The 27,196-nt window shown below is 39.1% G+C and overlaps 1 protein-coding gene across 1 annotated transcript in view; it reads left to right on the forward strand.

Moving 5' to 3' along the window:
- RECK (reversion inducing cysteine rich protein with kazal motifs) overlaps positions 1-27,196 on the forward strand; it is a gene marked incomplete at both ends in the record, with an annotated part of 70,879 nt that overhangs the window by 40,541 nt on the left and 3,142 nt on the right. Inside the window, 10 exons of the mRNA XM_084237648.1 lie at positions 559-826; positions 3,086-3,265; positions 8,210-8,422; positions 9,966-10,102; positions 12,321-12,461; positions 13,924-14,112; positions 15,596-15,718; positions 17,737-17,908; positions 21,588-21,780; positions 22,951-23,161. Coding sequence (XP_084093774.1) covers positions 559-826; positions 3,086-3,265; positions 8,210-8,422; positions 9,966-10,102; positions 12,321-12,461; positions 13,924-14,112; positions 15,596-15,718; positions 17,737-17,908; positions 21,588-21,780; positions 22,951-23,161 — 1,827 coding nt within the window. The remainder of the gene's footprint in view (positions 1-558; positions 827-3,085; positions 3,266-8,209; positions 8,423-9,965; positions 10,103-12,320; positions 12,462-13,923; positions 14,113-15,595; positions 15,719-17,736; positions 17,909-21,587; positions 21,781-22,950; positions 23,162-27,196) is intronic.

The following is a 27,196-nucleotide window of genomic DNA, read 5'->3' on the forward strand; positions in this document are numbered from 1 at the left end:
TGGAAGCAAATTGATATCTTGTTAAAGATGGAAGCAAAAAGATAACCTCGCTAATCTATTGTATTATTTAAATTACAACTTAGATTAATTAACTTCCACTGATAATGTAAAATCTTAATATCCCAGAATATCAAAATATGGTATTTTGGTTATTACAATTAAGATTAGTCATCTCTCTCATTATGTCAAGAACATAATCCCTTTTAGGCATGTTTCTAACACAAAATAATTCCAGTTTGATCTATGATACCTTTTCAAGAACATAAAATACCTTGTATATGAGGGCTTACTAGGTGTGGGTAGTTGTACATATGGGGATGGGGCTAGAGTCTCCATGCTTGGGGATAATAGTGAAATCTGGTAACAGATACCATGTCCACTTTGGCTCCTTGCCTGTTCGCTGCACTGCAAAGTGATGGAGAATTTGGTAGACCATGTATGCAGCAGACACTGACAGATGAGTCAGGGAAGTAGTGGTTTCCAGTACACCACCATGTACTTCTGAGCAGTGTGTGACATGAAACAGCTGATTAAGCCACTTATATTCTGGAAATGTAGGTTTATATTGCTGTGACAGAGCTGAAGACCATGCTTGCCAAAATGCCTGCAAGAGAATCCTGATGTCTAAGAAAACAGAAATGGAGATTGTTGATGGCCTCATCGAGGGTTGTAAGAACCAGCCCTTGCCTCAGGATCCTCTTTGGCAGTGTTTTCTTGAAAGCTCACAGTCTGTTCACCCTGGAGTCACCTTACACCCTCCTCCCTCTACGGGCCTTGATGGGGCTAAATTACATTGTTGTTCTAAAGCAAATACTTCAACCTGTAGGTCAGTATTATCTCATTTTTTTTATATTAAAGCCAGCAGAAAATAGCATTTTAACTAATGATTGTAGGTTTTGCAAATGCATGTGGTATTCTTGAGGTGTGTAGACTTGAGAGTTTAGAAGATATAAGGTATTTTATTTTTTTCATCCAGCAAATATTTTTTGAGCATCATATATATACAAAACATTGTTTTTGTACATTGACTGCTAAAAGCACTGTCAGGATGTGGAGATTAGCATTGGCAGGGCGATGAATAGTGAAGGATAATGCAATATGGATTCTGCCTTCAAGGTTATCATCAAGTAAGATTTTTGATATAACATTTAGTGGATATTCTTTTTGTTAAATTATGAAACTTTCAACTTAATCAACCTTTTGTATATATTGGTGAATAACTGTTCTATCACTTATGTCCAAGTTAGTGTATCAGTGTTCATTTGGGTGATACTCTTAGGAATAAAAAATGTACAATAAAGTATGGAATGGAGGAAATACAATCTAGAGGCAAGAATAAATAGAGATAACTAAACTAAGGTCATGGTAGAAGACAGATCAAATAAAAGTTTGGTTTATTAGAGATATTTTGAGCAAAAATAGATCACACAGGAGTAGAATATCCTGAAATGAATATGACAAAGTAGGAATGAAATCATCTTTCATGTGGTTTCTCACTTGGATGGACCTTTAATGGAAAATCACAGAGACCAGGGAATAGGTAAAAGGGCCTGGTTGGTTGGTGGTAGATGGAGACTTAAGTCTGGGCATGGTGAGAAAATGTAATGTAGTCAACTTGATGAGTAATGTAAACTAATGTTACCTCAAAAAAGAAAGAGAATAAAGAGAAAAATCTCAACCAAAAAAATTATATCTAAAATAGCTTTACCAAAGATATTAAAACTTTGTAAAATAGCTGAAGAAAATTAACAGGAGGGCTTAAAGAGAAGTTGTCCTGTAATTAAGAAAATTGAATTGCTGGTAGGAGTTAATAAATATAGTCATACAAGGGATGCTGAAAGATTCTTTGAATATCCACAGAAGAGTTATATCCTAAAACCACTAAAGATTAGAATGAAATGAATCTGCTATCCCGAATAACTCCAGGAAGAAATACTATGGTATGTGAATGCTTTCATTACATCTTATTTCACCCTCATGAACCCTTAAAAGATGATTGATATCATCTTATAATTAGTATCAATTTGTATAGTTCCTGTTTGTTTGAGAAAACTAACTCTGAGATATTTATTGACCCGTCCAAGGTCATAGAGTTAAGGACTAAAGAAAGGGCTGGTTTCCAGATGAAAGGTACCTGATGTAACTTGATCTCCACATTCCCATGATGTGTATTCTCTTTTAAGAGCAAGAGCCTTATCATTTTATTCACGACTGCATATCCAGTGCTTTGAACAGGTCGTCACACAAAAGGCACTCTACATTTGGGTAGAGTAACTAAACGAACCTATAAAAGACATCCTTCTTATGGTGTAATTATGAGTCAAAGTGTGACAAGAGTGAAGACTTTTGCTTGTGCCTTTGCATATTTCAGCAGTATTAAAATGTTGTATCATGCATATATGATATTTATAAATGTAAATTTAGTGAATTTAGTGAAAACATTTTGAATATAATGCAGATATTATGTTAGCTATTATACACACATTTTAAGTTCATGGTGTAATCTTCAGGTACTGAAAATATAAATGGTATGTGTTTACACTAGGATGTAGTAACATTGGAATTCATAAACCTTTACATTTAGGCTGCCTTGGTATTTCTTAAGGGCTGTAACTGGCTTTGGGATAGTCTTTCAGGGAAACCAGTAAACTCTTAAGTCTGTAATGTTTCTTAAAAGAAATCTGAGAACTGTGTCAGTTTTGCCTCCTGTGATTGAAACATAAACATAGTAGAATATAGCTTTGTGGAGATAAAACCAAATGCTTTAGCTTACTTTAAAGGTAAAACAGAGATCAGAAATATGAAGAGAAATATTTGTGCCAGGAATAAAGATATACATATATTATAGCTAAACATTAAATTTAGCACTGAGCTTTCTAGCAGCCATGACAAAAAGGAAAGAGATGGATGATAGAAGAAGCCTCACTGAAAGATGACTTTTTCTGGAGCTACATCCTAAGAGAGCTTACTTAGTTTTGGAGGTTTTTACCTTTTTACATTCTAAAGTATAAGTCATAGTGTTTGAACTTGACGCAAATTAAATATCTATTCATTTGTCTCATTTATGTTTCTGCTTCTGTTTCAGGGAACTGTGTACTAAACTTTATAGCATGAGCTGGGGCAATACACAGAGTTGGCAAGAATTTGATCGCTTTTGTGAATTTAATCCAGTGGAAGTGTCCATGTTGACCTGTTTGGCAGATGTTCGAGAACCTTGCCAGTTGGGCTGTAGAAACCTTACATACTGTACTAATTTTAACAACAGGTAGAAGCAATGGAAATATTTTATCATTAATTATCTTGTTATTAAATAAGTAAAAATACCACTTAACTCTAATTTTGTTCCTTCTAGTTAAAAAGAAGTAATGTCTTTTTATGGTTTCATCTCTCACACTATATTCCATCTGGTAAATCATCTCTGAGAAAGGAAGCACTGTAACAAAGACCCTTCTAATCTAGAGATACTTCAAGTTTCTAGAGTTCAACTTGAAATCTGCCATCCTTCCCCACTTCCTTCTACGATACTAACAGTGGAAACAATGCATTACAAAATACTGAGTTGTCAGAAAATCATGATATATTTTTTTCTGTGTTTTTCAAGCAAAAATATGTCATGACTTTTCCGACACCCCAATAATTTATGTGGTCATTCAGATACCCTCCCAGGGACAGTTTATTTGAAAGGACCTTCAGACTGTGCAGCCTCCACTCAGTGAGTTCCCTATTTCACACAAAAATATTTTCTTTACAGAATCAATTCAAATTAGGTGTTTTCTTGAGATATTAAATATAAGAAAAATTGGGAGCCAAGAACTGAATTAATGACTGGAGAAACAGTACGAAAAACAGCAAAACAGCATCTAGAAGCATAGGGAAGGTCATCTCAGAGAAGTTAAAAAAGGGAGAGCTTTTAAAGAAAAGGAGACTGGTTTTTTAAGTTGTAGTTCAGGGATCAAGGCAGCAAAAAGGAAGAGAATAATTCAGTTGAGCCAGAAGCAAGTTCAGAGGATGTTTACTTCAAGCTAATACATATTCTGTCCTCTTAAAGTATTCAGATTTTCACTTCAAGTAAGAAAATTGAGCTGTCTTTACAACTGGTGATAGAGTTGTTAGCCAATATGGATCTGAGTTAGAGATTGAAATCTGTGAAATGTCCAAAATTAAATTTGGACACATCATCCTAGCTTCCGATAAAGGTAGTATAATTAGATTCAGATTATCTCTCCTGCCAATACTCTGCACAATATATAAAAGAATGATTGTTTTGAAGGCATTAGTAACTGACTGAAATAAAGAAAAGGAGGGGCTTACATCTCTTTAATAGGAAAAACCACGCTGAATGAGAACCACATAATCTAGTTTTTCCTTCGTGGGTACTTTTCCCTTTACTTGGGGAATAAAATTGAGGCAGAACGCAGCAGTCTTGGGCCAAAGTATTAGCCCATAAGTGTTTGGGGCTGTCAAATTGATATTGATAGTGAAGAGAAAATCCCAGAAAGAAGAAACCCACAAAAGGAGACCCATAGTCTGCATACAACCTCCCCCACTTTATATCCTTGACTTCCTCCTGAATTACACTTGCATAAAGTGAGACTATAAGGAACCCAGGGGCATATAATAGCTGGGAAGCTGAAATAAGATAAACACAGATTGTAGTAGTTGTCTGTTGAGGGGCAGAGTTTGGAATTCAAGTCATGCCAAGTTAGAGGGACCTAGTTTTTTATTAAAAGGCCATTCAGGCCACACCTTGGGAGTAAGGATCACATCTTAGGGATAGGGCTAAAACTGAAAGATGCCAACAAAACCTGAAACTACTCCCTAAGATATTACTCTCAATGGCCATCGTATAAACAAAACTACCAGAAATGAAGGGGAGACAGGAAAATGTGACTCAATCAAGAGAAGAGGCAAATGACTGAGATACTGGACTTAGCAGATAAGGACTTTAATTACATGTTAAATTTAACATGATAGACAAGTTAAAGGTTCTATAAGTAAAGATGGATACAGGTGAGGATGTGGAGAGTCTGGGGAGAAATATGGAAATTCTTATTTAAAAAAATCAAGTGGGAAGAAGAAAGAGCACAGGTTCCTAAGCCTCACTGCTAAGTTTGGGTTTCAACTCTCTCACCAGGTAACCTGTAGCTTCTCTGCTTCCTCATATACTGTCTATTTAAAAAAACATCAGAACCCAGACCTAAACCATTGAAGAAACTGGAAGTCATAAAATAAAATAAGATTCAGTTGAGGTGATTGAAGTAAGTTGGAAAATAAACTTCTTAAGTCAGGTTTAAAAAAATTGAAGTGGAAATTCTAGAATTAAAAGCTACACTATCTGAAATCAGAAATTTATTGAAAGGAATGAAAAATTTAGACATAAGAGAATAGTCACTTGAAAATGGCTCAATCGAAGGTATCTAAACTGCAGCACAAAGAAAAAATGTGGGGCCTCCCTGTTGGTGCAAGGGATTAAGCACCATACTGTGAAGCAATCCACAGCCTCTGGCAGCACGAGTTTGATCCCTGGCTGGCCAGGGAGCAACCCACATGGCGAGGCAGACCTCTCCTGTCTCGCCTGCTGCTCCTCTCAGCAGTGTACTTCAGTCAGTCTGCCTGTTCTGCTCCCCACTCTGTCTCTGGTGAATCCTCTCACCCCCTGCATCTCTGGCCTGTACCCCAGCTCTTGTATGCATAAATAAATAAATCTTTTTAAAAAAAAAGAGAGAAAATGTGATCTACCATCTGTAATTGGAATTTATAGGAAAAAAAAGAAAGGAGCAGAAGGATAGTTTATTAAATATAGATTAAACTTGGTCAAATACATTGATTTACTTCATGGAGAAGCTTAGCAAATCCCAAGTCAAATAAAATACAAAGACCCACAGCTAACCCACCATGGTCAACCTGGTGAAAACCAAAGTGGGCGGGGGAAGGAAAAAACCTTAAAAGCAGCCTAACAGGGGGAGTAGGACATTATAATATAATGAAATAACAATATGACAGCTTTAAAAACAATGGCACAAGAGAACATAAAGTGATATCTTTAAAGTACTCGGAGAAAAAAAAATCAAACCAGAATTTTATTTCTATTCATTGAAAGTATTCTTTCTTCAAAAATTAAGGTGAGGTACAGCTTTTTGTAGCTATATTTTTTAAAGCTGAGAGAATTTGTTGCCTATAATCTTACACAGCTAAAATTCTTCACTCTGATGAAAAAAGATGAATTTCAGGTCTAAAAGGAAGAATAATATGTAAAAAGTATAAGAAGTTATCACTAATGCTTATTCTGGGAGAGCTTAGTTGGTTCAACATTTAAAAGTTAATGCACTTCAGTAGATGAACAAAATAAAGGAGAAATGTCCTTAGTTAGGGCGTTACTTACTAAGACCTAGTAGATTGAGAAAACAGCATTTGACAAAATTCACTGCCCCCATTCATGATTTTAAAATTTTCAGCAAATAGAATAGGTGGAAAAATCCTCAATCTGATGCGAATTCCATGAGGCAACAACACCGAACGCTGGGAGAGCCCTTGTTGCAGTGTTCAGTTCATCTTAAAGATTTCAGTGATTAGCTACTCGATGAATGTCCTGTTTTTTTTTTTTATCTTTTTGAAAAAGATATCCAAGTATCCAATGAGTGCATTAAAAGGTGCTCCACGTGATTAGTCATCAGCAAAATGCAAATTAAAACCAATGGGATACCACTACATACTAATGGAATGACTGCCGCTAAAAAGATGAGCATATAAAGCAACTGAAACTCTTCTGTATTGGTGATGAAAGTGTAAAAATAGCATGACTGCTTTGGAAGAGTTTAGCGATGTCTTAGAAATTTATAAACCAACAGTGCCACTTGTAGCCACAAGAACTGGAAACAATCTTAACTTCTAGAAAGAGATAAAGGAATAAACCAGCATTTCTCAGTATTGTCCATAGTCCCCCCAAACCCTTTTGCACTCATTTTCATAAGAGTGAGCAGTGGAGTTTTCCAGATGCTATAAGACATGAGATATAGCAGCAGATTAAAGGTAGAGAGATTTCAAGTTTTTAAAACTAATTTTTGTTTTGTTTTAGAAAATATAGTTATTCTTCATAAAAGTATTACACTGACGTGTAATGCATTTGTTATCATTTATCATTTAATTTTATTTTTTTTAAGATTTATTTACTTACGCATACAAAAACTGGGGGACAGGCCCAAGGTGTGAGGGCATGAGAGGATTCACCAGAGACAGAGTGGGAAGCAGAACAGGCAGACTGACTGAAATACACTGTTGAGGGGAGCAGCAGGTGAGACAGGAGAGGTCTGCTGCACCATGTGGGTAGCTCCCTGATCAGCTGGGGATCGAACTCGAGCTGCAGTCTGTGGATAGCTTCACAGTGCTGTGCTTAACCTCTTGCACCAGCAGGGAGGCCCTCATTTATCATTTTTAATGTATTAATAACTACTTTAAAAATCTTTGCATTTTGATTTATATGATTGAAATTGGTGGACAAAATCCACACAGATGAAAGCTCTTTGAGAACTCAATAATTTTAAAAGTATAAATGGGTCTTGAAACCCACTAGGATAAACAAATTGTGTTCATTTATTAATGGATACTACTCAGATACAAAAGGGAACAATTTATATATACAATAACCTGCATAAATCTTGAAAAGGTTTAGTAGCTAAAGTCACCAAATTCAAAAGAGCACATAAAGTATGACTCTGTTTATATAAAGTTCTACAATGCACAAAATTAATCTATAGGGATATAAACATGAATGGTGGTAGAGAATATTGATTGAACCCAACAAGAGAACTTTCTTACATCATAAAAATGCTCTCTAATTGATTTGGATGTGCTTTTATGGATGTACACATCTGACAAATCACATCAAATTATACTCACAAAATCTATGCATTTTTAATACATTTTTATATTTCAATTTTAATCTAAAGATGATAGTCCTGTCCAGAGCTTTCTGAAGTTTTAATGGTCTCACAAAAGTCTTTATTAAAAAGAAAACATGCATTCAGAAGCTTGATGCTAGTATCTCTACTGAATCCTAGACAGTAAAAGCTGATAATCCTTTGCTGGGGTGTAGTACTTTCTTTTTTAGGAATATCAGATTTTGCTGATGCTGTAATATGTCAGGATTTTACCCATTGCTTTTCTAAAAAATAATTGCCTCTTGATTCTCTCTGACCCTTTTTCTCTGTAGGCCAACAGAACTTTTCAGGAGTTGTAATGCTCAGTCAGATCAAGGAGCCATGAATGACATGAAGCTGTGGGAGAAAGGAAGCATAAAGATGCCATTTATCAATATACCTGTTCTTGACATTAAGAAGTGCCAGCCAGAAATGTGGAAAGCAATAGCTTGTTCACTGCAAATTAAACCATGTCATAGTAAATCCCGGGGAAGCATTATTTGCAAGTAAGCTGCTTTCGTCATAATGACTCAATTTTGGTTCAGAACCTCCATGACCTCTACCCACAGCCAACCTTTAGAGTTTTCTCTTCCACCACTTTCCCTTTGCCAATATCTCTTCATACTTCCTCCACCTATGATTGAAATACTCTCTCCGCCATTCCCACTCATCACTACCCATCCTTCTTAGCCCCTCCCAAATAAGTCAGGTATGGCTTAATGACAGGATATGTTCTGCAAAATGCATTTCTAGGCAGTTTTGTCCTTGCACAAATGTCACAGAGTGAATCACACAAACCTAACGGCATACCTGCTGGGACCTCTGTCATGTGTACAGTTCATCTTAACCCAGATTTCTCCAGCTGATAATAATTTACACCTTTATTTGTATTTCTCTTAAGGAACTTAGTTCAAGAAACATTTATTGAGTACCTTCTATGCACAATTCTATTTTTATATTTTAATGTGTGTACTTGTACCCTCTGTTAGATGCTCATCTCCTTGAAGAGTTTATTCTTTGTTCATCTTTTATATATATCCTCTTTCCTCTTTTTCTCCTCTCTGGGATTAGTATAATCCTGACACACAGCAGGTATTCCATAAATGTTTGATGAGTGAAGAATTAGTGAATATAATCTTTAGGGCCTATTCCTGGTGAACATTTTATGAACAGCTTACCTGGGAGATCAAGATGAAGTTAAGATGAAATCTGCTATGATGGGTAAAACCAAAAGCATTAGTTACATCGTGATCTGTCTTGGCTGCTCTTCAAGAATGTTTTTTTTTCCAAAATTTTTTTCCAAGACCAAGTTAATACCCAGCCCCTAAGTTGGTGTATGACTCGGTGCTGCTGGGCACTTGATGACTGAAGGTCATTTCAACCCTAAACAGGGTCTGTATCTAGTCTCTGACATGATTTTGGGTTGACCTGAGTCCTGGAGAGGTAAGAGGTAATTGTTGAGTGACAAGCAAGAGGCAACAGATAGGAGATTTATAGACCCTTAGCATAAAAAACATATGAAAGGAATCAAATCCCTATTAAGACTGGGAAATTTTTTAGTAGTGGACTTTCCAGTTGTTATAGACCAGCACCTTTTTGTTGTTAACTAAAAAGATTTTGAAAGAGAAACAAGGGAAGGGCGAGAAGAAAGGCAGAAGCAAGCAAGTATAAGGTCTTGAAACAAAGGATGTGTAATTTTACAAAGAGCAATTAAGATTAGTCTAGTTTAATTTCCTTTCAAAGACAGTGAAAAGGCACTGATGGCAGGAACAGTACATACAAGGACAAAATCTGAGCAAGTCCTTTGATCTCAGATAAGAGAAAGTTAAGGATGCTTTGGTAGTGAAATATATTACTTACTGTTCAACTTGAGGTCAGCTGTAACTCCTATTCTCGTTTGCCATACTCAGACCTGACCCATTGTAAATCACTGTTAAGTTATGAAAACTCACTTTCTGGAAAGTTTCAGAAACATAATTGATAATGGCTACGACAACATGATGAAGAGGTTCCTTGAACCCTAAATTTGTGGGTATTTTCCTTTTCAAGATCAGATTGTGTGGAGATTCTCAAGAAATGTGGGGACCAGAACAAGTTCCCTGAAGACCACACAGCTGAAAGTATTTGTGAGCTTCTGTCACCCACAGATGACCTGGAGAATTGTATACCTTTGGATACATACCTCAGTAAGTACAGCAGATTCTCTAGTCACATTGTTTCATTCAACTGTTTTGTTATAAGATTGCTGAGAAAAAGAAATCTCAGCCATCATTTCATTTCATTTCATTTCTAAGAATCTATCACAATGTCAAGTCAGGACTTGCCGTATGGTGTTTCTTCAGATTTCAAATACTTCTCCTTTCTATTGCCGCATTTAATATCTGCTTTGGAGGAGTGTCTATCTGTTGAGAATATGTGGTTTAATGATACTATCTCAGTTGCATACTCTGTATCACATCTGCTTGGTCTTTTTGGCCAGGAAAGAATTGTCATCTTAATATATGTAGCGATAGTGATTGTCGTTATCTGTCTGAGGAGGTAGTTAACTATTGTCAGTCAGGACTCCTCAGCAGTGAATCAGGGACCAGCATTCTCTAATAACTATCTCCATGTCATTGCTGCTTCCTGGTCATGATTGGACCAGGAAGTGGGAATGATGATCTGCATTAGTACATGAAAATGGAATTTTTACTCTCTGCCAAATACTCTTGCAAAGACCTACAAGAAGAAGTTGTTTCTCACTGCGGGGTCCTGGTCTGAGCTTCCTGGCAGAAGGTGACTGTTTCTGATGGAAACCAGAGCTTAGAAACTACTGGTCACTAAGAAGTTAGGATAAGAGGGTGTTTAGACCACCCCCAGGTGGCATTTATGCTGACTGGAAAGCCAGGCAGTCAATTCAGCTCCCACTTGCTTTGTTTTCCTAAGTCAGTTAGAATTAAATTCAATTATGAATAAGAGAACAACAGATAGAAATAAAAGAAAGTTCAGAAATAAGTAATCCAGGGTGTCATGGTGGCTCCATCATCAGAAATCCAGATTCCTTTTATCTTTCTCCACTATTCTTAGTGCTTGGCTTCAGTCATTAAGGTTACTTCATGTATTTTATTACCACAACCTGGCTGCTGAATTCTAGCCACCATAGCCTACTTTAAGGGAAAAACACCCTTAATTATAAGGGTAACTGGGAAGATTATGTCTGTAACTGTGGACCCTTGCTACCTAAGTAAAACTGGAATTCTCTTGGCAAGCAGGAAGAGAAGAGTGGGTGTTAGATTTGCAGCTATTGTCATAGTAATATCTGCCACATTTCCTCATGATCAACACATTATGTCCCTCAGCCTTTGTGACCAGTATAGCAAAAAAGAGAACATTAGACTAGAATCATAGGTCTTTGTGACACGAACAGATCGCTTTTTGAGCTTCAGCTTCCCTATTTATAAAATAATTGTGCTGGATGAGATGAACTCAAGAGCTCTTATACCTCTGTTAGCCTGAGAGTCTGAGTCTGGCCTAACATCAATATTTGTTTGAGTTTTAATACTCTCTTTAAATATCACATATACTTTATATTAAAGTTAGACTCGTCTTTGGTCATTATTTCACAAGTTAACAAGTATAATAATGGTACAGGGTTCCTCTCACCATAATAAATGGTTCTCACATATGGCACAAGGTGCTAAATTACCCCTCTTAGATAGAAACACCTATTTCATCAACCTACCAAGCTATTCCTGTCATTTCCCACCCTCTCACACTACTTACACTTGTCATTATCTTTTTCTTTATTCACACACACACACACACACACACACACACACACACACACTCACTCTTTCCCAACTAGAATGTTAGCTCTATGTTGGACATTTCTGTTTTGTTCACTTCTGTACCAGGAACTTGCCATTTTGTGGGCACCAATGAATGTATGTATGTTCATGCTAGATTCACAGATGACCAAGAGTATCTGAGTATTTTTTTTTAAAGATTTATTTATTTACTTACTTATATAAGCACTGGGTACAGTCAGAAGCGCGGGAGGGTGAAAGAATTCACCAGAGCCAGAGCGGGGAACAGAACAGGCAGACCGACGAAATACACTGCTGAGGGGAGCAGCGGGCGACAGGAGAGGTCTGCGTGCCATGCGGGACCCTCCTCCAATGGCCGGGGAGCAGCCGGGGATCAAACCGGCACTGCAGAGGCTGCGGGCAGCTTCGCAACCCAGCGCTCAACCCCTAAGCCACCGGGGAGGCCCAATATCTGAGTATTTTAATAGCTTCCTAGAACTGGGTCTCATTTTATGCTCATGAGCTCTCCATTATTCCAGACATAATTAATGCAAATAATTTATAGACTTCTGCCGCTCTTTAGAGTTGGTTAAACTGACCTATTTTTGTTTTTTTCCAGGGCCAAGCACTTTGGGTAACATTGTAGAAGAGGTGACTCACCCCTGTAACCCTAACCCTTGTCCTGCAAATGAACTCTGTGAGGTAAACCGGAAAGGATGCCCATCTGGAGACCCCTGCCTCCCATACTCCTGCGTTCAAGGTGAGAGGCAGATGGGCGTGGCTCTGGGATGAGTCTAGATATGTGCTGCTAGGGTTTCTTTCTAAGGGTTGAATTTGGAGTGAGATTACAAGGGACTTTACTTTTTTTTATTATGTTTTTTCTCTGTAATATTTGAGGTTTCCCAGTAAGTTATTTGTGTAGAGACAAAGTTGATGTAGTTTTTAGTGGTTATTTAGATGTAAACTAATATCAATCCAAAGCCTGACTTTCATAATGAAATACAGAGTTCTTGACTATAAAAGAAGAGAGAAACTTGGGCTAGCTTTTTGACCTTTGTCTTACCTGTTGTAATTAGAGGCAATGTACTACATATTGTGGTTTTTACCTTTCTTTCTCTTTGGATCTGGAGAAATGGCATATTCTATGGGAAGTGTGAGTATCTTCCTAAAGATTGATGTGTTGGAATGCATATGACTTAAGGCTGGAAATTTTTGCCCTTTAGTTTCAAGTCTTATATCTCTCTGGGTCCCTTTGGAATCTATTTGTGGTAGTATTTTCTTTTTAATTTATTTATTTATACAAGAACCGGGATATAGGCTAGATGTGCGGGAGGGTGAGAGGATTCACCAGAGACAGAGTAGGGAACAGAACATGCAGACTAACTGAAATACACTGCTGAGGGGAGCAGCGGGCATGACAGGAGAGGTCTGCCACACCATGTAGGACCCTCCCCGGCCAGCCAGGATAGAACCAGAGCTGCAGAGGCTGCAGTTTCACAGTGCGGCGCTCAACCACCTGCACCACCAGGGGAGGCCCAGTATTTTGTTTTCTTTACTCCATTTCCCAATTGAGAATGTTTCTTTATCCTAGCAGAATCATTATTTTTTAATATCTGTGAAATAAAAATGGATTAGAGAGTAACTTAAATAAGCATCGTAATTCAAAGGATCATCTACAATATTTGTATAATACCATAATATTTGGTTGTAGCATCATAATATATATAATATAAATATATACAATATAGAATATATATAACAAGTCAGGTGAATCTTGTTAAAATTGAAAATGGATAGGTTTTCCATTTTGGATGTAAAGCATGCTTACATTCCATGACTAAAAGTTTGCCTGACCAAGATACTGTCAGTTTCCATGTACCATTAAAAAAATATGATTTACAAATAGCCTTGACAAACCCAAAGAAATAAAAAACTGTGTATCTCATAGCATTTTTTACTGAATTGAAGCTAGCTTTGGAGTGTATAGGTCCTTAATCATCACCATCTCACAGAACATGAAATTTCATTTGAGAAGATATGTTTTTGGCCAGTGAACCAATTCCTTAATTAGGTAGAACATCTATTACATAATCTTTAGTAGGCGCATACTCTTTACAGGGAGTACCTATAAGACTTACGTGAAATACAACTTAATGTCATAAAATAGTGTCATGGAAGAATACCATCTCTCGGCTAATTTTTTTTTTTTTTTTTGTCTCCAGGTTGCAAATTGGGAGAGGCATCTGATTTCATGGTCCGTCAGGGAACACTAATCCAAGTGCCATCATCTGCGGGGGAAGTTGGTTGTTATAAAATTTGCTTATGTGGACAGAGTGGACTTTTAGAAAACTGCATGGAGATGCATTGTATAGACCTCCAGAAATCTTGCATTGTTGGAGGAAAAAGAAAAAGTGAGTCTTGAGCATTTATTTGCTCCTTGTTTTTAATGTATTATTATTTATCTTAACTTTCTGGGAAGAACGTTGGATGACTTCTCACCAGCGAGTGAAGTCCACAAATCAGATACTACAGGGCAGTAGTTTTCGAACTGTACTCTACAGGGCACTGGGACTTATAAGGATCCCTCTTAAAAGCTTCCTCAAGAAGGGGCTAGTGAATACTTTTTGAAGCACTAGCTGTGTGCCAAGCACTATGCTAAATCTAGGCCCTCATTACCTCATTCAGCCTTCCCAGTTACTGTTGGAGAAAAGTGCTCTTGTGAGGAAGCAGATGCTCAGAGTCTCCCAACTAATGAGTGATAAAGCAGAATTCATCTCCAAGCCTATTAGACTCCAGAGCCCTTGTTCTGTGCAGGCAAGAATGTGGGTGTATTCCTCCCTACCTTTCCTCAACCACGTCTGTTCCCCTGTCCCCCTTTACCAGAAGTGAAACTCAGGAAAGCAAACTGGGGAACAGGAACTACACTGTTGACTAGGAACTGGCAGAGAACACATTCAAATATGCCAATTTGATCTCGTCTAAAAGTCTTAGGGTCATGCCTTCTCACTGTGTCCTTAACCATCTTCTGCTATGGCCCTAACAACTGTTCATGTCAACATATTGCCTCAAAATTTGTGGGGGAAAAAATGCCACTCTAAAATATGTGCTTTCCCCTACAGCTGCTCCCCCTGTTATAGTTACCCCTACCTCTACCTTCTGGTCCATCAGAGTAGTTCAGCTCTTATGTGCCTCTTTGTCTTCTCTTTGAGGTATTGTTTAAAAAGTATGCACTTCACTGAAAAGAATTTGCCAATGTCTGCCCTAGACTATCAAGTCAGTTATTCATTTCTTAGGTTTTATTCTAACTTCTCTAAAATGCAGGTACCTTGTTTCACAGAATGTTTCTGAGAATAAACATACTCATTCCTTCGTACACTTTCACTGACTAAATGCCTATCCTATCCAAAAGAAAATGCTAGTGCTTTGTGGAGCTGAGGCTGGAGTGGAGGTTTGTATTCAAGTTTTACATGATAAGATGGAAGGGAATTTGAGCCACAAAAAGGAGCAGGACCAAGTACTCTTCAAGAAGCTATTTATTCTGGCAGGTCTTCAACCCAAAGATGGCATCAGGGCAGTCTGGAGAGATGGGGGATGTTCTAGAAGGAGGAGAGGATCATTCAAGGCAGAAAGGACAGCCAGAAGCATTCTAGAGAAAAGGGAGCAGTGTGGTGAGACCACACAATAGGGGTTTGGAAGGATATGGTAAGAGGTAAATAGGAAAATATAAATGTGACAGTTTATTCAGAATATAAGATATATTCAGAATATAGTTTATATATTCAGAAGTCATATTTCAAGAATTACCATTTAAAAAACTGAAATTATTAAATTTTTAACTTATACCCTTTTTATAAGTGCATGATGTAGCTCAGCAGTTTATTTTCTTTCTCTTAGGTCATGGAACATCCTTTAACATTGACTGCAATGTCTGTTCTTGTTTTGCTGGAAATTTGGTGTGTTCTACCCGCCTGTGCCTCAGTGAGCACAGTTCAGAAGATGACCGTCGTACCTTCACAGGTAACCATGCTCACCCAGAGGTTGTCCTCTACAGGCCGTCATCCCTTTGTACCCATTTTCCCTTGAAGGCAGCTTCTCTGGTTTTGCTTTAACAGCAAATGCACACAGTAAAATAAATACACCATGTGAAAGCAAAGCGCTTTTCCTCTCTAGATCTCATCTTCCTCTTCTATGAACTGAAGGCATTAAACCACATGGTTTCTTACAGCCCTTCTAAACCAATATTCTAGAATTCTGAGTGAAAAAAAGAACAGGCAAGTGATTGGGATGGTTTTAGTTAAATGGAACTTTTCTACCTGGTAAAAAAAATCCTACTAACCCCTGGTCTAAAATACCCATGTGTTTTCTAAATTTGTTTCTATTACAATGTTTTTCTCATCATCTTCTTCCCTGACCTAACTTAGCTTACTGGTTCTTTTAGGGTCACACAAATATCCAAGAATACTACTTTCTTGACTTTCCTATGTTTTATGCTGCTGGTATTAAAGTTCATACCAGCTACATCTGTGAGAAGGCTGATGAGATAGGATGCTCTTCTCCTGAGAAGAAATTACAGTTGCCAATAGCAATAGCATAGCCTCCTGGTATCTGTTGGTATCTGCTTTGTTCCAGATCTGAAACACCATTGGTTCTGGGTGGCAAAGGACCAGATAGCTGCTCTTGCCCTGATTCCTGCTTCTGTAGCAACTTGATTCTTCTTTCCCTATAGTTAGTATTACACATGGAATGAAGTGGCGGAGTCGATTGCCCAACCTTGTTATCTCCCGTCCGCTGGAAATAAAAAAGAGAGCAGAACTAAGATGGCAATTCCAGACTGAGGGGAAGTAGAAGCAGGGCTAACTCCATCCCATCCTCTCTCTACCCTAAGGAGTCACAGACTTCACTGTATCATCATCACCCCATCATCATGATCATCATTATCATTGTGTGCTCTAATGAGGATAATTCTTTTTGCTTAGAGAGACCATAAAATAATGTGGGGATAAAGAATAAGCTAAAAATTTACACAGAAGACTTTTATTTTCTTGCCTGCTTCTCAGTGTTTTGGGGAAATGACCTTTACAACTAGCCAAACCCTTTCTCCCTGTAGTATGCAGTCCTTTGTTTCTTGGGGTAAATTCATTTCATGACTATTTAGCTTGCAGACTTTAAGGAGTTTTTTCTGGCCTTAAAATCTACCATATCCTTGGAACTCAGTTAGTGTCTTAGTCCAAACATGACTCAGAGAAATGTGTTCATAAAAGTTCTTAAGTCTCAAAATGACAATAATTTCCCAAGTTACTCTCTTGTTCCTCTCCCCTCTAGGAAAAGTGGAAAGAACTTAAGTGAGGAATTCATAACCTTTGCTTTTTATCTTTTGTTGTTGTTGTTTAATTTATTTTTGCATTGAAGAGCTGGGTATAGGCTAGAGGTGCAGGGGCTAGGGGTGGGGTGAGAGGATTCACCAGAGACAGAGTGGGAGCAGAACAGGCAGATACACTGAAATACATTGCTGAGGGGAGCATTGGGTGAGACAGGAGAGGTCTGCTGTGCCATGTGGGTTGCTCCCTGGCCGGAGATGGCACTCAGGCCATTGCAGTGGTAGTGCTGAAACATAGCTCCTAGGCCACTTCCCTTTTTATATTTTAGGTGTTACTCTTTAACATTTCAGAAATCCCCCAAGCCAGACCTCAAATATCTAAATTCTAGATTGTACATGCTAATTCAGGAGAAACAGTGTTTACTTTTCTGAGAATAGCTTTGTTTATAGGGGTCTCTGGGGTCAGGTTCTAGAGGTCTTCCATTAGTTGGCAATAAACCAAACAAAGGAAAGCCTGCATGCAAACAAATGGCTTTGCAAGGCCCTCTGTCTTCAAAAACACTGTCAGAAATCAGATTACTTTTACATGTGACTTAATTTCCATTTCTGTTTTAACACGAGATTACCATGTGATTGCTGATGATTTACCTTCCTTAGGAAGTGGGAAGGGCCAGGAAAAGCACAGGCACACACCACTGAAGCTCTTTACTCCCCTCAGGTCTGCCCTGTAACTGTGCAGATCAGTTTGTCCCCGTGTGTGGACAGAATGGACGTACGTACCCCAGCGCCTGCATTGCTCGCTGCGTTGGCCTCCAGGACCATCAGTTTGAATTTGGATCGTGCATCTCCAAGGATCCATGCAACCCTAACCCCTGCCCGAAAAACCAAAGGTAAGTCAATGACTCCTTATCATTTTCATCTAAGACCAGCACTTTACTCAGTATCTACTGGGTACCAAACAAAGAGATTACAAAGATGAATTAAAAAGGTCTCTGCTCTGAGGAGTTTGGAGTCTAGAGGGGAAGAGCCATGCACAGCTGCCGGCCATGAGCTGTGACTGGGCCCAGAAATGGAGCAGTTGAAGCACACTGGAAAAGCCTGGGAAAGCCGCGGGAAGATGTGGTAGCTCACTGGAAAGGAGAGGACAAGAAGGTTGATAATGAAGGAAAGGTGGTGTTGGTGAGGCAGAGAAATGGGAACACAGATCTTGAGGCCACTGGAGATGAGATCACACAGTGTGCGCTGGGAGCCGTGGGGTTCTGTAGACAGAAAGTGTGAGGCAAGGAGAGCAGCTGAGATGAGCCATGGTATATACTTGTCACTGGCTGCTTGTGCCTGATTATAATGGGAAGTTTTCTTCTACTTGTCTGCCTCCATTTTAGATATTGGGCATAATAATTTTCTGCAAATGCAACTTCAGCATTTCTTGAAATTATTTGTCTAGGGGCTTCTTTCCCCTCAGTTTCCTCACAACCTCAGGGGCCTAGCCTCGGCGTGGGTTCCTGCATGTGCTGACTGCATGGCGCGTGACCCACACACTCTCCTGGGTGTCAAGTTTCCCACACAAGCGTTTCCACTGGCTGCTTCAGCGACCTGAGCAGGGCACATGCAGTGCCACAGTCCTTTCCTTATTTTACAGAGAATAAACAATTGCTCCTTCACCCTGCAAGCTCTAGGGTAGTACGGAGGGAGGGAAGGATCTTCTCATGTGTTAAAAGAAATGATGGAAAAAATTGGTAACCTCTCTGGCAAAAGTTATACCATTAAAACTGAGCAACAAAAGTTTCTGTGGAAAGAAGACTGGTGCCAGGCAGAAGAAAAGCGGATAAGGGCAAAAGCCAAAGGATGATGCAGTTATGTTGGGAGGTGGAATTATGGGATATTTTGGTATTTGTTTTCCTTACTTTGCTAGCCTTCTGAATAAGGTTGTTTTGCCTTTATTATGAAAGGCTAAAATCTCAGAGTAGAGTGGGAAGGTCTTTCTGTATATAATACAAAGTAAATATAAAAGACTGAAAATTGTAGCTACATAAAAATGAAAAATGTCTGCATGCTAACAGACAAATGATAAGATGGAAAGAGTATCACAGAGAAAGAGCAAGAAAGAGAAACAACCTAATAAAAAACTAGGCAGAGATTAATAACCTAATCAACAAATGGACCAAGGACATCAACATAGAAAAGGAAGTCCACATGGTTCTTATTCACATGAGAAGATGCTTTTATTAGGTATTGTAAGCACTCCTGCTTCTATATATGAACCCCAAAATATTGTACTTTAATGTAACAGACATTCTATACAATCCACTTGGGTATAGAGCAGGCAGCTTCCCCTAGGGTCACTCAGCTTTAGGATCTTCCAGCTCCTATAGCCTCATAGTCCCTGTATCATCTGCCCTTGCCAATAGGTAAGAGAAGGGAGATGGTAAAGGTTACGCTTGAAAAACTTTTATGGGCCCAATCTACAATTGACATTTATCTCTAACATTTAAAGATAAAGGATAAATGATTATTTAGAGATAAATGATTTATCTTGTCCATAAAACCATAACTAAGTGCATTCTCATTTTAAATTCCATCAATTGACATTTATCTCTTTCCAGCCACATTCCATTGCCTAGAACTGTTACGTGGCCACAATTGACTGCCACGGAGGCCGGAAATATAATGTAATGTGTGCCCGGGAAGAGAATTAGATGAATTTGATGAGCATCTAGCCAGTCTGCCATAATCTAATCTTCCTCACATTAAGAGAAATATAAACTAGATTAAAACTATAATTGTGTGCCATTTTCCATCTTTAGCAAAGATAAAAAGATTTATAACATCTTTAGCAAAGATAAAAAGGTTTATAACATTATATAGGGACACAGACAACTCTCATACAAAGGGGTTGGTACATCCCCCATAAAACATCTCTGGAAGGATAAGTAAGACACTGGTAATGATATTGCCTCTAGGGAAGGAAACCAGGTTGATACCTGGGATATAAAGTAGAAGGCAGACTTATTTTTCACTATTTACCATTTGCACTTTTCAGTTTCACTGTGGGCTTATAATCTGTTCACAATGTTTGAAAAATTAAAAGTTCTATTCATTCATCAAGTGTCTACACATGTACCAGGCATCTTTTAAGCACTCGGACACAATAATAAGCAGGATAAAGGCCCTGCCCTTATCACGTTCACTCTCAGCTGTCCCCTGGATCCTCGCCCTCTCCCATGACTCATTTCTATGGATTCAAATTGATAGTCTTTCCTTCCAAGGTTACCAGATTTCTCCTCATGTTCTTTGTTCTCACCCCTTTCATGTTAATGGATAATGAAACTAAATATTCTCTTCAGTTATTTCTCTTCAGATGTCTTCAATGTCCATGAAACCATAACTAAGTGCATTCTCATTTTAAATTTATCAGAAAAGGCGACCACAGAGATGATGGTGGTGGCCACTTCTGTGCAGGAGGCTAAGAGAGTAGAAATTAAAACAACATAGCGGCTGTATTCTTCTTTCATTTGCCGATAGTTTGTGTATCCAATTTCTTCAAACTGCCTAAGACAATGAAAGATTTTAATAGAGTTTATCTTCTTATAGAAAGTTAAAGGGCCTCCCTGGTGGCCTGGGGGTTAAGTCTCTGCACTCTCACAGCCAAGACCTGGGTTTGATCCCCAGGGAGGGAGCTCACCCACATCTGGCACAGCAGACCTCTCCTGTTTCGCCTGATGCTCCCCACAGTAGATCTGCCTGTTCTGCTCCCCACTCTGTCTCTGGTGAATCCTCTCACCACCACCCCCATACCTCTGGCATACACCCCAGCTCTTCTATGCAAAAATATAAATAAAATTAAAATAAACCTTTAAAAAAGTTGTAAATACCGTTTTGCAATGAGGCAAGAAGAAAAGAGTATCATCCCTAACCCCTCTGAAGAATTTCAGAAATTCAGAATGAAGGAAAGGCCCAGATAGTCCTAGGAAAGGGTGGCTTCGTGGAGTGGCATCCTCTTGGTGAGTCATAGCCAGCAGCTTCAGGTCCTCAGCCTCCAGGCACAGAAACTGGAAATTTCCAAAATATATTGTGAGGTCTTCTTTTAAATAGAATCATATTACTCAAGCTGAATATTAAGTACCTGAAAGTGTTTGATTTGTTACAGGCTCTAACCGGCCTGTTCACCTTGTATGCCATTTCCATCCCGTGCATCCTCTGTTCCTGCCTGTGGGTCACCCGCCCATTCCCCGGGCACCACAGTCTCTTGAGCCTCACACCTGTGCTCATGCTGCCATCTTAGCCTGGCCTGTGCAACTCCCCTTGGCCTCCAGTATCCCACTAGGATGCCACCACCTCCTGGTGTTTTCTCCTGCCCCCCATTTGGGACTTATCCATGAGCATTGTGCGTGTAACTTCCTACCTGAGGAGCTACTTCATCTGCATGCTTGGCCCTCCCTCTCTCCATAGGCTGTTAGGGAGAGGGGCTGTTTCTTGCTATTTCCTCAAGCTCCTGTGCTTGTCAGTGCTTGACTGGCCCCACCTGAGTCCCTCCCGGGGTGGCTCATAGTTCTACATTTGTGTTTTCAGATGCATCCCCAAGCCCCAGGTCTGCCTGACAACTTTTGATTCGTTTGGATGTAGCCAGTATGAGTGTTTGCCAAGACAGCTCACTTGTGATCAGGTCCGCGATCCTGTTTGTGACACGAGCCACATGGAGCACAGCAACCTCTGCACTTTGTACCAGAGAGGGAGGAGCCTCTTATACAGGGGCCCGTGCCAGGTACCACTGCTTATCTCATCAACCCATGTCACAGCACAAAATTTGTTCACAGGCTTTTACAGATGAATCAGCATGGAGTCTTCTACTTGAGGGTCTTCTGTGACTCCTGTCAAATCTAGAGCCATCCCCAAACTGACTTTTCCAGTAACTGGAGAGGGTCAGAGTGTCCCTTTGCCCATCAGTGTACAGGCAAGGGGAGCGTGACCTCCTACAGCCCACTCTTAAGAATGTAAAGCTTCACACCCCTGGTGTGCATCAACACTATTTTCACTTCCTGAAGCTCTGTGGGCCCTTATTAGAAAACAAGTAAGGAAGAATGTATGTTAAAACAAACAAGAATTCTTTTCCCACTCTTCCCTCCAGCAGTATTGAAAAGACATCAAAAATTTCTCCATGACTTAGTGCCTTTTTATATCAGTTTATCTGTCAGTCTTGTAGGCCTGTGAAGTCTGTATTTATGTTAAAAAGTAAGCCCAAGGAAACCCCACATAGGCTCTCCACATTGCCCCTGACCTGTGTGCAGATCCTCGCATTGAGGATCTGGCGCCAGGCCCAGCTCCCCTGCCAACATCTGATGTGACCGTGTCTCGACCCTGGTCTCCGCGGCGAGGAGGACTCCCTCAGCTTGTCTCCTAGCCTTGTTTCCTCAGAGCTTGTGATCCAATTGCATCTTTACCTGCCACTCTCAATCTCTCTTTTCTTCCTACTTGTTCCTTTCTCCTGCCTCAATTTTTCTCTTACATATTCCTAACCTACCTGATGGATCCAGACTGTCTGCCCCACTGGCCTCTCCCCCTTCCCTCTCTGCATCCCGTACCCAGCATGAAATGATAAGGCCTCTATATTTGCCTGAAGATTGCACTTTTTTTTTTTTTTTATTCAGACAACATTCCTGGAATAATGGAAGTCTGGAGGTGGAGAGGGGCGGTTTGTCTCACTTGGGACGTGAGATAAAGCCCCAAGTCCCACAGAGGCTAAGAAAAGTAATCTCTTAAATTCGTCTTGGCGCAGCTTATTGCCACCCCCACCTGCACCCCATGTTTAGCCACATCGGTAGCTCGGTGAAGAGGGGTCCAGAATCTATACCTATCCTCTTTGTTTCTTGAAAATTGGGAGACCTGCACGTAGTCTTGGTTAGAAAAGTGCACCAGTGTGATGTGTCTCCCCCAGGCTTTCTGCAGAGCCACAGAGCCTGTCTGCGGCCACAATGGAGAGACCTACAGCAGCGTGTGTGCGGCCTACTCAGATCGCGTGGCAATCGACTACTCGGGGCCCTGCCAGGCCGTGGGCGTCCTCTCCGAGCACAGCTCTGTGGCTGAGTGTGCTGCCGTGAAGTGTCCTTCACTCTCAGTGACTGAGTGCAAACCCATCATCCCACCTGGTAGGCTGGCCCTCTCTGGGGTGGGGGTGGGGGGGTTGCACCCACCTCCAGAGAGTGAGACACTAAGGAGAAGGGAGTTGACTGATTAAGTATTTCAAAAAATCTTGGCTCTGGGGCCTCCCTGGTGGCACAAGAGGTTAAACACAGCACTATGAAGCTATCTGCAGCCTCTGCAGCACGAGTTCAATCCCTGGCCAGCCAGGGAGCTACCCACATGGCGCAGCAGACCTCTCCTGTCTCACCCGCTGCTCCCCTCAGCAGTGTATTTCAGTCAGTCTGCCTGTTCTGTTCCCCACTCTGTCCCTCGTGAATCCTCTCAAACCCCACACTCTGACCTATACCCCAGTTTTAGTATGCATAAATAAATCTTTAAAAAAAATCTTGACTCTGATACTGACCAGATGCATTACCTTTAAAAGTTGTGGATTACTTAGACATCATCTAGTCTGGTGCTTTTAAAACAATATGGCAACATTTCTTCAAGCAAATTCTTACATGGAAAATAAGGCACTATTTAATTATTAAAATTATGGTTATTCAAATGTATAATATTTACTTATGAAGTTAATAAATAATTGGTAATTAATGAATGATAATTGAAGTAGTTTTGCAAAGCAGTTTATTATGAAGTTTTTCAAACAAGAGAATAATGAACATAATTTGCCCATTATCATTTTCAACAGTTATCAAAATATTGCCATTCTGGTTTCATATGTCTTTACACTTTTTTTCCTGGAGTATTTGAAACCAAACCCCAGATGCATTGTTTTTAACCAAAAATAAAAATTCAATTATTTTTTTTTTGTGATAAAACACATTTGTTTTTTATTTTTTTTAAATAATAAATTTTATTTTTATATTCCCCATACAATTGCAGCCCCCCCATTCTGACCCCAATCCCTCTCCTCCCGCCCCCGCCCCCCTAAAAGTGTCTCTGGTTCATAGTTTTTTGTTGATTTTGATTTTTACTTTCTTATAGTTATTCATTTTCCTGGTCCCTTATTTAAGTTTTCTAGATTCCTGCTATGAGTGAGACCATCCGGTATTTTTCTTTTTCTTTTTGGCTTATTTCGCTGAGCATGATCCCTTCCAGCGCCATCCATGTTGCTGCAAATTGCATGTGTTTATCTTTTTTGAATTGCTGAGTAATATTCCATGGTGTATATGTACCACATCTTCTTGATCCAGTCATCTATTTTAAGGCATTTGGGTTGTTTCCAAAGCTTAGCTATTGTAAACAGTGCTGCTATAAACATAGGGGTGCAGGTGTTCTTTGGAATTGATGTTTCTGTGTCCTTTGGGTAAATACCTAGGAGTGGAATTGCTGGATCATATGGAAGCTCTATGTTTTGTAGGTCCAGAAATCTCCACACAGCTCTCCACAGTGGTTGGACCAGTTTGCACTCCCACCAACAGTGCAGAAGAGTTCCTTTTTCTCCACGCCCTCGCCAATATTTGTTGTTGCTAGTTTTTTTAATATGTGCCATTCTCACTGGTGTGAGATGGTATCTCATGGTAGTTTTGATTTGCATTTCCCTGATGACAAGTGATGTTGAACATTTTTTCATATGCCTGTTGGCCATTTGCATTTCCTCTTCAGAGAAGTTTCTTTTTAGCTCTTCTGCCCATTTTTTGACTGGATTATTTTCTTTGTTGTTGTTGAGTCTCATCAGCTCTTTGCAGATTTTTGTGATCAATCCTTTATCATTAGTGTTGGGTGCAAAAATGTTCTCCCAGTTGGTGGGGTTTCTCTTTGTTTTTGTTATTGTCTCTTTTGCTGTGCAGAAGCTCTTTAATTTGATGTAGTCCCAGCTGTTTATCTTTGCCTTCACTATCATTGCTTTGGGTGATGTGTCTGTAAAGATGTCTTTGATGTGCAAATCACGTAGTGTTTCGCCTATATTTCCTTCTATATATTTTATGGTTTCAGGTCTTATGTCTAGTTCTTTAATCCATTTTGACTTGATTTTTGTGTATGGTGTGAGGTAGTGGTCAAGCTTCATTCTTTTGCATGTAGCGACCCAGTTTTCCCAGCACCATTTATTGAACAAACTTTCTTTGCTCCAATGCATAGTCTTTGCTCCTTTGTCAAAGATTAGTTGACCATAAATCTGTGGGTTTATTTCTGGATTTTCTATTCGATTCCATTGGTCTGTATGTCTGTTCTTGTTCCAGTACATGCAGTTTTGATGATTATGGCTTTGTAGTATAGTTTGAAGTCTGGTAGTGTGATGCCTCCATTCCCTTCTTTTTTTTTCAGGAGAGCTTTGGCTATTCGGGGTTTTTTGTGATTCCATATGAATTTCATCAATAATTGTTCTATTTCTTTGAAGAATGACATTGAAATTTTGATTGGAATAGCATTGAATCTGTATATTGCTTTTGGAAGGATGGCCATTTTAATAATGTTTATTCTTCCAATCCATGAGCAGGGGATGTCTTTCCATTTCTTTGTGTCTTCTTCTGTTTCTTTTAACAGTGTTTTATAGTTTTCTTTGTATAGGTCCTTTACCTCTTTTGTTAGATTTATTCCCAAATATTTGATTTTTTTTGTTTCAATAAAAAAAGGGATGGTTTTTTTGATTTCTTCTTCTTCAGATTTATTGTTTGTGTATAGGAAGGCTACTGACTTTTGCGTGTTGATTTTGTATCCTGCCACTTTACTGAACTGATTGATGAGTTGAATTAGTTTTTCTGTGGAGTTTTTGGGGTTCTCTATGTATATTATCATATCATCTGCAAATAGTGATAGTTTGACTTCTTCTTTCCCTATTTGGATTCCTTGGATGTCTTTCTCTTGTCTTATTGCTCTGGCTAGGACTTCCAGTATTATATTGAAAAGCAGTGGTGAGAGTGGACATCCTTGTCTTGTTCCAGATCTTAATGGAATTGTTTTCAGCTTTTCACCATTGAGAATGATACTGGCTGTTGGCTTGTCATAGATGGCCTTTATGATGTTGAGGTATGTTCCTTGTATCCCAAGAATTTCAAGGGCTTTTATCATGAATGGGTGTTGCACTTTGTCGAAAGCTTTCTCAGCATCTATTGATATTATCATATGGTTTTTATATTTCTTTTTGTTGATGTGTTGGATAACGTTGATTGATTTTCGGATGTTAAACCATCCTTGTGTCCCTGGAATGAATCCTACTTGGTCGTGGTGAATTATCTTATGGATACATTGTTGGATTCTGATAGCTAAAATTTTATTGAGGATTTTTGCATCAGTGTTCATTAGGGAGATTGGCCTGTAGTTTTCCTTTTTTGTGTTGTCCTTGTTCGGTTTTGGTATTAGTATAATGTTGGCTTCATAGAACGTATTTGGTATTGTCCCTTCCTTCTCAATTTTTTGGAAGAGTTTGTGAAGGATAGGCACTAATTCGTCTCTGAATGTTTGGTAGAATTCATTTGTAAATCCATCAGGTCCTGGGCTTTTGTTTTTGGGGAGGTTTTTGATTACCATTTCAATTCCGCTGCTTGTAATTGGTCTGTTTAGGTGTTCTATTTCTTCTTTATCTAGCTTTGGGTGATTGTAGAGTTGTAGGAATTTGTCCATCTCCTCTAGATTGTTAAACTTGTTTCCATATAACTCTTCGTAGTAGTTACTGATTATTCTTTTGATTTCTGCTGTGTCCGATTATTTTTAAAGCCAGTTACACTTCTTTTGAATCATTAGATCATTAAATATCATGAAGTATTTTCATTACTCTCTATATATGTATATATTTGGGCTCTACTACAGAAAACTTTTTTCTTTTTCTTCAGATATTATTGCTGCTTTATCATTTACATGGTGGTGCAATTTGGAGAACAACTTCACACCTCTGCATATGCCCATGCTTTGCTGTGCTTTGTTTTCTTTGGTTATTTACATTCCCCAAATGAGTGCAACCATCCAGTAACTCTCTTTCACTTTCTGGGTTATTTTACTTGACATAACCACCCCCCCTCAAGTTCCATTCATTTTGTCTCCAAAGGCACTATTTCATCTTTAAAAAAAAAAAAAAAAAAAAAGCTTTATTTATGCATACAAGA

This window comes from Talpa europaea (assembly GCF_964194135.1).
Source record: "Talpa europaea genome assembly, chromosome: 7".
NCBI lineage: Eukaryota > Metazoa > Chordata > Mammalia > Eulipotyphla > Talpidae > Talpa > Talpa europaea.